The following is a 14,773-nucleotide window of genomic DNA, read 5'->3' as shown; positions in this document are numbered from 1 at the left end:
GTAAAAATCTTACATATGCTTGAAAAGAGTAATCATTTGATGTCTTTCTAGCCAGAGAAACTATAATTCATTGACATTCCTTTATAGATCTGTTTTCTTTAAGTCATTCTAGTTTCTCAATAATTGTCTCCTTATTAAGAATATCACTCTAAAGGCCTAAGATAACATTTCTATTCTTTGCTCAGTTTTGTTAAAATCAATGAATGATGGCAGAAAATATGAATTCCTCACTTAGAAAAGTCTTGTTATTCACATTCAACATGCTGAAAAAATGATACTTATCCATTATAACCATTGTGAGAAGTCATTTTTCTCAAAGTACTCTATACACAGAAGACACTTCCCTCATCCTGATAAAATATTTTGAGGTTACTCCAGCTAGCAACAGTGTCAAGTATCTGTCTGGAACAATGGGACATCAATATCTCACAACCAACTCAATTTTAAGAGATGGAAAAAGCAAATTATATTTTACCTTTATCGAAGCCCTCTCCAGAGCATTTGCTAATTATTAGTCAATCTGTCACTTGTTGTTGCTACTTGATAGTACACAGCAGCAGTGCTGCTTCTGAGGCTGCTGTAATTAAAGGTTTGCAAGAGCGTCTATTGCTAAGGCACATACTCCAACTTAAGACAGATGTGATCAGCCTTGTTTTTAACAAGACCGAAATAACTGGAAATCTGTGATTTGGCTAATTGCAGGGTTCCTGAAAGTATCTTAATACAGGAAAAACTTCGACCATGCTCTGAAAAATATCTTCCTTAACTCTAACTGGTTGGCATTCCCATTCTAAATGCCTCTCCTCTCAAGCTATCACAAACCAGAGAAAGCAATTGAGTAAATTGCTTGCCAGACCATTGAGTAAATAACTGATCTTTAAAAAATACTTAGAGGTATGAACTAAAGTCAAATCAATTCTGTGGCAGAAGGTATTAGCTTAATATTGCCTTCAGGAGAGTAGACTCTCTGGAGCCAAAGGTTCAAAAATCTGACAGATAGAACTCAGCTCTTAATTGTTTCCGTGGTACATAAATGTGATCAAGACCATATGTCCTCTGGTGCTCATCTCCCCTCCTATCCTAACACCAGAACAAGAAATGGCTTTGAAAGATCTATGCACTTGCTTCCTTTAATACTGTCCTTTAGAGCCAATCAAGAGAGGTCCATGTCCTGCACCCAAGCTTTAGGTAACTCTGCTCTGGCCCCTGTCTAGTTATATCTGAATCCATGAAGTAAGAAGTTTATGGGGCCAAGGGAACATCCCCATCTGATACCTGTTCCCTCAACCAGTTTCTAGGCCACATTCTAGGTATCAGTGACCTCAGAACTTCCTGATCTTACAGCCCCAAGACCACTCCCAGGGCCTGGAGGGCCCTTTCTCTCAGGTTCATTCACCTGATAAGAGGGCAGACAACCAAAGTGTGCAACTCTGGCCTGAGAGCAGTGGTTTATGGGAATGTACATGGAGCTTGGATATGCAGGCTGGGCATATGCTTGACACCTTTCCAGGTGTAGGATGGAGCTGAGGGTGGGAAGAAAATGAAGGCAGGCTGTGCAGTGGGACCACCTCTCCCTGCACTGACACACATAGCCTGGAAATCCAAGGAATCTATGTAAATCTAAACTTTCAGCTCTTCATGTAGAATAGAATATACTTTATTTAAGGTCTGTTAACTTAATATTTAGACACATAGTATATGAGGCTCCATTTGTACTCTTGCTCCAGGCCCAGCTTTATGCATGCCTTAAAGAAACTAGAGTTTATCCTCTGCTTAGAATTTTCACGGTATTCTATGTCAAATTTCAAATGAGAGAACTGTCTGAAGTTTTGGGAAAGCAACCGACCAACATAAGATTATGCATATTTATCTAAAAACCTTTATAAAGTGCATTTGTCATTTAGTTCTCAGTTATTTTCTGTTTTTAAAATCTTTATGTTAAATACATTTATGCTCTATTTCATGAAGTAGGACTGCAAGAGCCTATACATTTGAAAAGTGCATAAAAGTTTTTCAGAAAAATTAGGCATTTTCTTCACTATCCTTTGAGTTGAATTCTCAAAGAAAAAAATTTGATTGTACTATGGCTTAATGTCACAATGCCTGACAAATTCCTCAATGGCCGATTCAAAACATTATTGTCTGTCAGACATCAGTAAATACAATCAATAAATATCTACTATCACCTACTATATGCCAGATTCTGGACAACCAAAGATGGATAAAACCAGTAAATAAGATGGAACTCAATATTAATTGGAGGAGGTTGACAAGTAAACAAGCAATGACAATGTTTGATAGATGTTATGAAATTATTAGCAAAACACAGGAGGTGCATCAAACCCAATCTTAGGATGCAGGAAGGTTTCTCAAAGAGATGTCAGCCAAGCTGAGTGCTGAAATTAGCTGAGTAGTTTATGTGGCAAAGTAGGCAATTAAAAATGTCTAGTCGGAAGCCTTCTAAACTTCATCAGTGGTATACAGAAAAACAGGCAGAGGGGAACTAGTATTTTTTTGACTGCCAGGCACTGTGAAAGTGCTCTGCATATATCAAATAACTGATCTTCAGAGTAATAGGGCAAAAAAGGTTTTATTCAGCCCATTTTATTGAGGAGAAAACACAGTAAGTTGCTCCCAGTCATGGGACCAGAAAGTGGCATACTCTGGATTCAAACCCAATATTCCTCCCGTTACTTCAAGGATCACTAAATTGAGAAAACAAATTTTGCCCCATTTCTTCCAGCCAAGAAGCTTAGATTTTCTTTGAAAGAAGCAGAGAGGTATATCAACAAAGTGCACTTTGGTTTTAAAGAGATGTCTCTAATGAGAACGTGCCAGAATGTGACTGGAATGGCAGATGGAGGGGCTGAAGCTTGCAGTTGCAATTTCCATGTTCTTGATCAGTGGTTGTTGGTCACGGTTCATGTGCTTTACAGCATATGGCTCTTTCTCTGTCATTTAAGGTCACTCGATATTTTCATTCAAACTGAACCACTTTATCTCAAACCACCAAAAGTAAGGACAATGTGTCTATCCCTGCCTCTTTGAAAGGTCACACATTAGAGACCATGTATGTAATCTGACCTTAGACTGGTAGAATTGGTTTCTTTCTTTACAAGTCATCATCTCGGTATAAAAGTATACTTAGTAAGAGATGCCAAATTGTCAAAGAACTCACCTTTTGACTAGAGAAACAGGATTAGAAGACTTCTTGTGGTTGATTTCATAAGGAAATGTATTTTCTGGTAGCCTTATGTAACTTGGGGCTATATTTATGGTCCAAATGCTTCCCAGAGGCATTCTTTATCTCCTTTAACTCTGTAGAAGTAGAGACTACAGAGTTTTGAGTAGTTGTTTAACCAAGGTTCATAACTGGGACTTGGGATGGGGATGTGCTTGTAGGAACGGCTGCTTATGTTCTTTACTCAATAGCACTGATTTTGGGGAAGATGACTACATTGTAAAATTTAAATGTTTTCAAGGTTAGTTAAGCTGAGTAAGAATAGCAATTTACTATAAAAGAAAACTCTTATAGAAATGTTAATCTAAAAATTGGTGGCTGTGTAGTTATTTGTGTGGGAAATGGATTTATACAAAAGCATTAGTCTAGGCCAGGCGCAGTGGCTCATGCCTGTGATCCCAGCACTTTGGGAGACCAAGGAAGGTGGATCATGAGGTCAGGAGTTCCAGACCAGACTGACCAACATGGTAAAACCCCCTCTCTACTAAAAACACAAAAATTAGCCGGGAGTGGTGGCAGGCACCTGTAATCCCAGCTACTTAGGTGGCTGAAGCAGGAGAATCGCTTGAACCTGGGAGGCAGAGGTTTCAGTGAGCCGATACCGCGCCACTGCACTCCCTGGATGACAGAGTGAGACTCCGTCTCAAAAAAAAAAAAAAAAAAAAAAAAGCATTAGTCTATAGTAATTGAACAGTCTTATTGTAAAATCCAATCTTTAATCTGAAAATAGTGGGACAATTAGGTAATATTAGTTTTTATATAAACTAGAGGCTTATCACATGAATAAAGCAAAAAGCCCAATTTCTAACCAATAGCCTCCTTGAAAGGCTACCTACAGGTGGGAGAGAATTTCTTCCAATTCTGAAGAACTTCAGAACCTGCTAAAGTTATACGCTGAAGAACTTTAGCAATTGCTAATATACATGAGTTGTGCTGAGGCAAAATACGAGAAGAGGAGGATCCCATACATTCACAAATGGGGCAAGTTCTCCTTCTGTCAAAATACTCCATCACCGGTAAGCTTGTATCATTATCATATGTTACAAATTTTACATATAAGTAAATACCCCGAAGTTCCATTTCAAACCTGGGCACTAAATGTTCCTTTTTGAACTTGCATTTCTTGGCCTCTCTGCAGACATTTGGTAACATCAGTGACTTTTGTGACATTTACTCCTTAAATGATCTGGACCATTTAAAACCAAGGCTAGCATTCCCGTATCACACATCATGCCCTAAATGAATTATGCTCACTTAGCCAGTATATATTCAAACAATGTGCTCAGGGAATGTAAATCAATAGTAGTCTAAGTAAAACATCACCAGAAGGGTAAAAGCAGAATGCAACAAAGTGATATAAAATCCAAAGGAAATTGTATTAAATTATCTATCACACAGACATCCTCCAGGCATGTCAATAATCCCTAAATCTATCATCCAGGTGACTAGATTATTTAATCAGCCTCTAAATGGTGAATGTTAAATACACAGTAGGTACTCAATAAATAATTGAGTTGTTTTAGAAGAAAGATAATAATTTGGAATTTTGAAGTAAACTCTAGCATTTGGGATTTAGTTTGTAATTGTTCCTTAGAAAAGATATGACCGGTACCAAAGGTGGGCAAACAGTCTACCTCCCTACTGATTGAGCTTATCAGTTTTTTTTTTAAATACTTTAGCAACCTAAACTTATGCAATTTGACTTTCTTGTCATTGCTTTCCCTATACTACCAAAAATGATGCTTTCTTTACTATTTCAAACTCATCATAAAATTGCTAAAAATCTAAAATTCGATTTGCCACATTACTGCCAATTTGAATAATGGCTGAATAAAACACAGGAAACGCTGAAACAGCATTGATTTCTAAAATATTTTGCACTTTCCTCCTCCATCCCTGTAAAGTAAAGCTCGGATGCCACGCACAATTACACAAGAAAATCAAGAAAGCTATTACATTCAGCATTTTGTCATGATCATTGTTACCATGGCAAAAAGTGGGCTTAGTTTAGCACAGCTGCCACAGGAGAGGTCCACTGGCCTTTTGTAAAGCTGAGTAACAACATAATGCCAAATTCTGTAGCTGGTCACTGTTTTTACCCTAGGACAAGGCTATTACCCAGAGATGCTACTGTCTCATTCCTTAAGGATCGGAGCCAATGTCATTTTATTACTGTATTCTTACTGTTGGCTGGCATTCCTGTTCCAAGGGGGAAAAAACATGTAGTGTGAACACTTGGGACTGCAATAATAGAAAAAGCCAAAGTTTGGAAGGTTGCATTGTAAATGACAATAGGGTTGTGCTGGAAATCACACAGATTTGGGAGTGAGAGATAAATGCAGACCCATGATAACTAGCTCTACAGCACATCATTTTCTCTGAGTATCAGCTTAGTTATCTGTACAATGGGGATAAAAGTAACTTCCCGGGCATATGCTAGATAATCAGTAAAATAAGACCCTCCCACTCCTTTCTTAATGCTGAGATTTCCATGTCTTCGGGAACATTAATATGAGCTGGTAGGTAAACTATTCCCTACTCTTGGAAGGTATATCATTTCCATCTTTCATATCATTTGGATACTTTCCTCAGAGAGCTGAGGATAAATTATTTTAAGGTCTGACAGTAAGCATAAATTTCACATCAAAAGGATAAAAGTTCTGTGTCAATACTGTAATATACACCACATCTTATTATCTGTATTTTAAGTGACACCAATATTATTGTAAAATGAATGAAAAATGGAATATATACTAATTTTGACTTTACACAGAGATTTTTAGTTTTAAAAAATGAAGCAACATTATGAAAGCAGAGAAGTTTAAATTATCTGAAATGAATACATTAATCAAAACCCTGTATTTACTAGAAACAAAGGCTACTAGCATTTTTACCAGCTAAACAAAATATTTCTTCTAATGAGATTTCAGCTGAGTATCGTTTATCTTAAAAGAAAAATAATGAGACCTTACCTATTCCAGTAGCTCCAGAACTGGTCATGCAGGTAGGCATGGTGGCTACATTCATCACCAAATGAGGCTTTGCTTTCAATCCAGTGAATTATGTGCCCTTCCACAGCTAAGGGACAAAGCATTACTAATATACAGAGAAGGGAAGGGAAGATTGAAAATTCTGAACTCTGTACAGGCCTCTCTATGCTTCACATTAATGAGCACAGGCTTAGCCCTTACCATCATCTATAAATGTAATTACAAAACAACACACTGTATATGTTCATTACAAAGAACATTTATGTGACAATCATATCCCTTTGATTTTCATTATATTCTTCAAAACTCCCTTTCCTAGTTCTCAGACTGCCTGTATAACTCGACAAGTGACATGTCAAGCAGACCAAAATCAGTCTGGCTCTTCAAGAGATCTATGTTTAAGGAATTTGAAATTTAGAGAAGTAAGTTGAAAATAACAACCAAAATATCTTTAGAAAACATGTTTATTTCTCAATATATGCAAAAGATTTTAAGACAGATTTCTTCTGAACCTATTATTTTCTGCCATTTAAAAGTAATATTTTCCAATTATCCACCCATTCATAATATTATAAAGCTAATATTAACATAAAAAAATTAAAAAATACATCCCTTTTCTCTAAAAACAAATGCATAACAGAGTTAAAGCACTTACCAACTGGTACTTGTAAAATGAAGTCTGGTGTTTTGTCATAACCCTTTGCACGGAGCTGATCTTCATCTACAGGAAGAACAAACACTATTTACTTAAAACACTATTCAATTAACAAGATAGGAATATATTTGTTTTTATTTCTTAAATACATATAAAAATTACTACTGTAGTCATACATATCTTTCTTAGGCATGCAGTGCTGTGTCAGAAATAATGAACTTTCTGAACAACCCTGAAGCGTAAATGTGCTTCAGATATGCTTCTTTCATTATTTTTTCTGCATTTTTTCGTTATTACAAACATCACAAGTTCAAGCTGTCATACACTACCTTTTTTGTAATTGAAAGTACTCAAAATAAGGTAATATACTTACTGATTTAAAATAAAGGCTTTCACTGCTGTGAAAATTACAAATGTTATCAGCCAGCATTGAAAATTTATAGTAAAGGGGGAAGCACAGTGGCCTTTACAATTATGAAAAAATGCTTTCAATAAAACAATTACGAAAGTTTAGTTTCAATTACTGAAACTATTCCCACACACAAGAAAGAGACAAGGACGATGAGATCGCCATAAAGAATTAGTTATCCTGCTTAATTCCTTTGGTATGCTATTGTTTCTGGCATTTACCTGAGTTTTATAATATGTAATTCTGAAAAGCAAACAGGCTTTCAGATTTTTTTTTCCTAAGTCTGTTCGATTTCTTGGTCCCCTGTAAATATCAATGATCTATTCAGAAGGAAAGAAGGCAGGAAAACAGGAAGCTTGACAAAGTTGGGAAAAACTAGAAAGGTGATTGCTAAAAAAAAAAAAAAAATCCACCAATATTTTCTAAATGCTGTCCTTGACTTCTAATGGCATTACAATGTGATTTCTGAAATGGGGAGTTCTCCATTAGATTTTGGAGTGATCTGGTCATTCAATTCCAGACATGGCTTTCTGTCTTCACCCAACCTCAACTAATGGCCCGACCAAGTAACAAGGAAGGCTGTGTGGTCTCTTAACACCTACTGGGCTGTTGACATTGTCATGCAACCCATTCGCCTTCCTGCATCACCTTTGATTAAAATTAATGGCCCATTCCCAGTGTTGGGTAGCTTATTTCCAATCCATTTGTCAGCCCAAGACAGTGGTTTCACGGCCAATGTTCAGAAACTCTGTTTTAGAACACTCTTGTGCACATCTTGAAAGGTCAGCATTTTAAACGTAAATAACCTTTTAATGACAAGACACATATTTAAAGTAGACATTTAAGTTAAATTTTGTTAAAAGTCAATATCCTTAAGCTGTCTAGATTTTGAAGGATTGGTGCCAGTATTCAGAATAATCTCCCCTCCTTGAAATATAAAAAATCTCAAGTTAACTACTAAGATAAAGAAATACAGATTGAAATAATATGACTTTAAAAACAAGAGAATTTGGAAAGTGAGCTGTAGATGAACAAGATAAGACAAGTTTCTGTTCTGTAACTATGCTCTGACCACAATGAGAATATTTAATTAAAATCAACTCCAGTGCCTTAAGCTGATGTTTCCGGTAGCTGATAAACAGTTTTAAAAGCAATGGTGACATTAAAAAAGATAGATTAATATTTCATTAAAACTATCCTAGCTTCATCAACCTTTTCAGATGTTAAAATCTGCTTCAGAAAGAAAAATGATTACGTTTCTGATAACAGTGCAAAACAAAATTTCAAAGGTCACCAAGCAATCCAAATGCACACATAAAAATCCCTTTAAAAGACAGATGCTGCACTCCTGTTCACTGCACCAAAATTACTAACATAATATCTACAATTTAAATCGCATGGCTGACTTAATATGAAAATTAACAATCCCAAACCTCAAAACTTAAACACAAAACATCAAGTGTGGCTGGGGATGCTTCCCATCTTTTTGTGGTGAACTTCAACAAACTACAACTGGCTTGCTCTCTCTCTTTCTCTCTCTCACATACACACACCCCTCTCTCTCTTTCTCCCTCCCTCTCACTCTTTCTCTCTCAACATGAAGCTGACTCAATAATAATCGTAGCCAAAGGATAGCATCTGGAAGTCTTTGTCACCATTGGTGATATTAGACTTCTAGTTTTTATAGTAAAGAGGTTATGCCAAACATGTAAAATGCTATGTATTGGGTATCTTCTTCCTTTAATTTATTTACTAAACTCTCACTGCCCTATCTCCTCTGTTTCTACCTTTGGCTTGCTTCCTGCATCCTAGATCTAAGAAACGACGAGGTAACAACTTGGCAAAGTTCAGACGAAATGATGGTACCAGGGTAGGAAGCAGCATTTTGAAACAGGTGGCCTTGTTCACTTGTTCTAGGCCCCAGGACACTTAATGCCCCCAAAAGATGAATGAGTAAAATACAAGTGCATGTTTAACAGTATCCATGTCTTTACAAAGCCTATCTGGACTGACAATAATTTCCTTTCTTAAATTAATTCCCTAATTATCAACAAGGCACAAAGGCACCAACTAGACTCAAAGTTCAAGGTTTTATTGGGTAACTCTGTTATCTTTCATCCTTGGTCCCAACTGTCTGTTCTACATGTTCATCTGCGGTTCATCTCAATTGTGTAAAAAAGACGGCATCTCTTTCCTTAATACTGATGGGAAAATTTTTCTTTGACGTCAAGTTTTTGTGTTTTTTTTTTTTTGAGATGAAATCTTGCTCTGTCGCCCATGTCGGAGTGCAGTGGCGCAATCTCGGCTCACTGCAACCTTCGTCTCCTGGGTTCAAGTGATTCTTCTGCCTCAGCCTTCCAAGTAGCTGGGATTACAGGTGCATGCCACTATGCCTGGCTAATTTTTGTATTTTTAGTAGAGACAAGGTTTCCCCATGTTGGCCAAGCTGGTCTTAAACTCCTGACCTCAAATAATCTGCCTGCCTCGGCCTCCCAAAGTGGTGGGATTACAGGCGTGAGCCACCATGCCTGGCCTCAAGTATTTTAAATAACACTGGACCTATCCACTCCTTAATATTTTAGTAGAATTTCCCCACAAAACCCAATCTGTGCCTGGTGCCATTGTTGGGTGGGCAACTCTTTTTTCTTTGGCTACTGATCACTTGATATATATATTTATCTCTTTTATAGTCAGTTTTACAATTTATGTTTTCCTTAAGAATCACACATTTCATACAGGCTCTTATAAAACTGCATATGTTTGAGCCAAGTAGTTACTTATGATTCTTTGAATTTTCTAAGTGGAAACTAGATGTTTAAGTAATATAAACTGTTTCTTCAAGTTTCACTGTTTCTTCAACAGTAATATAAGATGTTTTCTTCAAGAAAAAAATGATAAAGATTAAGAACAAAGTAAAAATAATATTAGTTAGAATGAAAAAAAGGTAATGGCAATAATATGAAATAGTACTTTTAGGATGACTTCCACAAATGGTTGGAAATCAATATGAAACCAATCTTCAAATTCTGCATATGTGTCTTATTCAGCGACTACAGTAGATACAAAGTAAGGGTCTTCTGGTTTAAGGTATATATTTAAAAACCCAATATATTTCATAATCATTAAGTTCATTAATGTCATAGTTCAAGTGTTCATTATCAAAATTAATATAGGAATATTATCACTTAAAAGCAGACCTGTTAACCTTCAGATTCACAAAACATAGATTTTTAGATAATAGGTGCCTCAGAAACTTTTCTAAACTAGTAAAATTGTAGAGATTACTAGTCCAACATTCCAATTTATACACAATATAACTGGCCTAGAGAAGTTAAATGACCAAACAAGACCTAGACCTCTCAAATCACTGCAGATACAGGATAAGTGCCCATGTCAACCAAGTTGCAGTTGGTCCCAGCAGACCATATACCATTCTTAATTATGCAAATATTTAAATTTGATCAAATGTAATATTTTTAAAGTGGGGAAAAATTTATTTTCATCTTGGAAGACCTTGAAATGTAAGAGAGGAAGACTGCCATCTGTGAGCTATTTAGACAACACCTGCCTGAAAAGGAGATGAACTACATAGTATCTTGTTTTCTAGCACTTCAATGGTCCCCTCTCCAATTTATCTTAAATAAATCAATAAAACCACATCCAAAGATGATGTTAATTTTTAAAAACAACCCAGGTCTTCATTCATTTTTAAGTTGTCAGGCCTGTCTTTAGAGGGCATTTTTTAAAAAGAAATTACACACGCATAAAGAACATTCTGAAAGTTTAATTTCTCTGGCCTTTGAATTACCCTCTTCTCCAAATGCCCAAAATATCCAAAGCAATTAAGTACTAATTACACTATTTCTTTTCTTAAAATAAAGGGCTGATTTTGAGTCAGCAAACAAAACACATCTGAAACTAGTTAACGTATACTTAAGAATCACAGGGGGACATGAGGACTACCAAGAAAAGGTTTGAGGGCTTTAAATTTGTTTTGTTTTATTAAAAGTTTCACATTTTAAAAGTATAGTCATTTCCATAAAAATCATGCAGAATTCCAGTTCACAACATCTGAAAATGAAGAGTCACATTCTGACAGGCCTTTTATCTATGAACTTATAAAAAGTTTTCTAAAATGCTAGATTAAAATATACTGTATGATAAGAAGAATATTATTAACACCTAGTGCATCTTTACTAAATTGGGGGAGGGCAAAAAGACATGTAGCAATACATATTAAAACTATATCTCTTCTACTCTAGTAACTAATTTTGTTTTATTCTGGTTTTTTTTTTTCAAAACACTGTATCACTCAATATTTGGAGTTATGACCTTTGTTCTCTATATTTTTATGTTCTCTAAGAGTAAGTTTCACAGCCTTTTCTATACAATTTAAGAAGTTTGCAAGGTTTCAGTAATAAATATTATATGTTATGCAAACTGTGTGCAAAGGTACACAGAACAGACATGCATTTAATGGGGAGACCAATAGCACCAATAAATGAAATCTTTACAGAACCCAAAACTTCATTATAGCCGTTAGTTTCAACCTCTTCCCCCAAAGCCTCTTATCAAAGCTACTAATAAGGAATACAACTGACTGCTCTGACCTTGTCCTTTGCTTATGTCTTTATGGGATAATACTAGTGAAAATTGAAGTGCTTTAAAGATAGAAAAAAAAAAAGGGGAGGTCAAGAAGCTGGAACAGTGTGGAGAGGCTAGGTAGGCAACTGGTAGCCGTGGAGAGGCAGAGGACACGAATATGAGCAAATAAAGTAAAATTCTTCTATATTTTATACCAGATCATGCTAAATCCTTTTCGTTGTAGATGAAGGGACAAATCAACATAGTAGAATAAAAAGATACAGGACAGGTTGTAGGGAGGGTAGTATCTGTGATGCAAGGCCAAAGGACAATTTGTTTAATCAAAACAAGTGGAGTGGACAGTCACTAGAGCCCTTTCCAATTCCAAGATTCAGAGGAAAGGTTGAATGTTAGCCTTTGTCTGCCCTGGTTCTTTTTAGCTGTAGTCACTGATGTTAGAACCTCTTGCTGGGCCAGCTCCATGTGTTGCCGAACCAATCTCAATGGAGAGAGGCATACTAGCAGTTCTGAGACTAAAAAGGATCTCCTACACAGACAGATGTGCACATGAGTGAGTGTGAGCCAGTGCACAGGACCAAAGGATTCAATTCAGCAATCACAGTAACGTGTTTCACCCCCGATGCCTTAGGTTATGGTGAGCAAAACCCTAGCCTGTAGTTAATTTTCTGCAGGGAGAGGGAGATTTTTTATTTTGCTGTCCTGTATGTCATCCTGTCGGGCATTGCTACCCTACTCTCACAATGTGATTCTCATGAGTGGGCAGTAACGTGACCCCTAATCACCCCACCATAGGGCTGGACACAGACTAGCTGATCAGATCCCTTTCTGATATATATATATATATATATATATATATATATATATATATATATATATTTGAGACAGGGTCTCACTCTATTGCCCAGGCTGGAGTGCAGAGGTGCCATCATGGCTCACTGCAGCCTTGACCTCCCAGGCTCAAGCAATTCTCCCATCTCAGCCTCCCCAGTAGCTGGGACAACAGGCGTGCACCACCACACCTGGCTGTTTTTTATTTTTTGTAGAGTGGGCGTTGGGGGAGTGGCGGGGAGTCTTGCTATGTTGCCCAGTCTGGTCTCAAACTCCTGGGCTCAAGCAATCCTCCCACCTCAGCCTCCCAAAGTGCTGGGATTACAGGTATGAGCCACTGCACCTGGCCCTTTCTGAGATTTGTTATGTGGTAAAAGAGAATCACTAACTTTGCTCTGGGATTATAAACTCTAAGGATTAAACAAACTGGCAATCACCAGCAATCATCTTTGTGACCTTGTGAGCTAAGAATGAAGCCAACACAGAAAAGAGCAGAACCCAAAAAGGACAAAAGATATTAATGATATTGTTTTGCTTTCTGGATTCTATTAAGAGACACAGCAGAAGCAAATCTCTCCTCTGGACTTCCCCAGTGTATATTTAAGCCAATAAATTCTCCTTTTTTGTGTATATAATCTAGTTTGATTGGATTTCTGCCACTTACAACCAAAATAGTTCCAATAAATCATTAGTGACTGACAAGCAGATGACCTGTGGACAAGAGCTAACTACCAAGAGCAGTGGTGAGGGAGGGCCAGGAGCAGGGAGCACACCATCATAACTGGTCACGACAACATTTCTTCAAAGTTCCAGGGAGCTGAATCTCAAATTCAGCCGATAAGAAAACAAACATCCAGAAAGCATTTCATCTTCCAGCAGCATATGCATTTATGGTCCTTTTCTCAGTCCCAGGGAGAAGCATGCACAAGCACATTCAATTAGGGGAGTAAGTAAGAAAGTCTCTCACCATGACCATCTCTTCAGAAAGGGGAGAACAGAGCCCAAATCCCCCACCTCCCACCCTCAATTTCATGTTCCGGTTACTCTAAAAACAGCATCATATTTTTAACTTTCGGATAGACAAGAATTTAAATGGTGGATTCCTTATGAAATACCCAGCCATCTCCGTTCCCTTCAGCCTACATAATCGTATGTTTCATTTCCGGTCTCTTACTCTCTGCCGCTGACATCTGCGTGTACACACAATCTTGGTATTCTAAATCTCATCTGCTCCTGCTGCCTGTCCTTCACCTGAAGTCATAATCGCCTGTTTGTCACATCATAATCACCTCCCCAGCAGAGTATTATTGCTTAAGGTGAGGAATAAAGCAGCAGGGGCAGATGAACTCTTAGAAACAAAATCCTAATTTCTTACGGCAAGGGATATCCTTCACGAAGCCTATATGGCTTTACAGATTATACTCTCTCAGAGTCCCACAGAGTAATACACAAATGCTACACAAGCAACCCTGTAAAATTTGCTGATTTGTCCAAACATGGGGGTGAGGGTGAGGCAGGGGCACAGCAAATGCCTCCCAGGTGTCACTCAAAGTAATTGTTAGCATCTACTAACAGGGAAACATTCACTGGAAAGAATAAAATATCTCCAGAACCATCCTTATTAGGCCAAACTTAACAAGAATTTGCACCAGACAGTGGCTGTGGCAGTCACTAATGGAAGTCCCTCCAACCTGGAGATATGCCAACCCATAAAAGATGGATGGTTTATCTTCAGTCTTTGGTATGAGCTCTTTCATATTTTAGCAAACAGGGCAAACTGTCTTGTTGTCTTTGCATTGTCACTATTTTCTTTTCCTTTCCTGTCTTTTTGTCCAAAGCTGCTAAAAAAAAAAAAAAAAAAAAAAAAAACACACACAGCAAAATATGGTCTCATTAATCACTTGAGAGATACTAGTTAACACATCTCTACCAGTAGATAAAATACATTTTCTATTTTGTCTGCTAAGAGTGAAGCCTTAGCAGAGGTAATGGGATGATCACAATGCTTATGGTTCAATTTAAAGTTGAGGAGTTTTTTGTGCAGC

General features: G+C 37.2%; 1 protein-coding gene across 19 annotated transcripts in view; it reads right to left on the bottom strand.

Moving 5' to 3' along the window:
* Positions 1 to 14,773, bottom strand: part of CDIN1 (CDAN1 interacting nuclease 1) — a 252,677-nt gene that overhangs the window by 119,729 nt on the left and 118,175 nt on the right. For 8 of the 19 annotated variants that reach the window (XM_009249676.4, XM_063716569.1, XM_063716572.1 and 5 more), the window contains 2 exons: positions 6,887 to 6,952; positions 6,214 to 6,319 (listed from right to left, as the gene is read on the bottom strand). In XM_009249676.4, the coding sequence (XP_009247951.2) occupies positions 6,214 to 6,319; positions 6,887 to 6,952 (172 nt within the window). Of the gene's footprint in view, positions 1 to 3,178; positions 3,334 to 6,213; positions 6,338 to 6,886; positions 6,953 to 14,773 lie in introns of all 19 variants that reach the window. The other 11 variants (XM_063716570.1, XM_054531360.2, XM_009249673.4 and 8 more) reach the window with 5 other exon arrangements.

Source organism: Pongo abelii, chromosome 16 (genome assembly GCF_028885655.2).
Source record: "Pongo abelii isolate AG06213 chromosome 16, NHGRI_mPonAbe1-v2.0_pri, whole genome shotgun sequence".
NCBI lineage: Eukaryota > Metazoa > Chordata > Mammalia > Primates > Hominidae > Pongo > Pongo abelii.
This window is presented reverse-complemented; position numbering and strand designations above follow the sequence as displayed.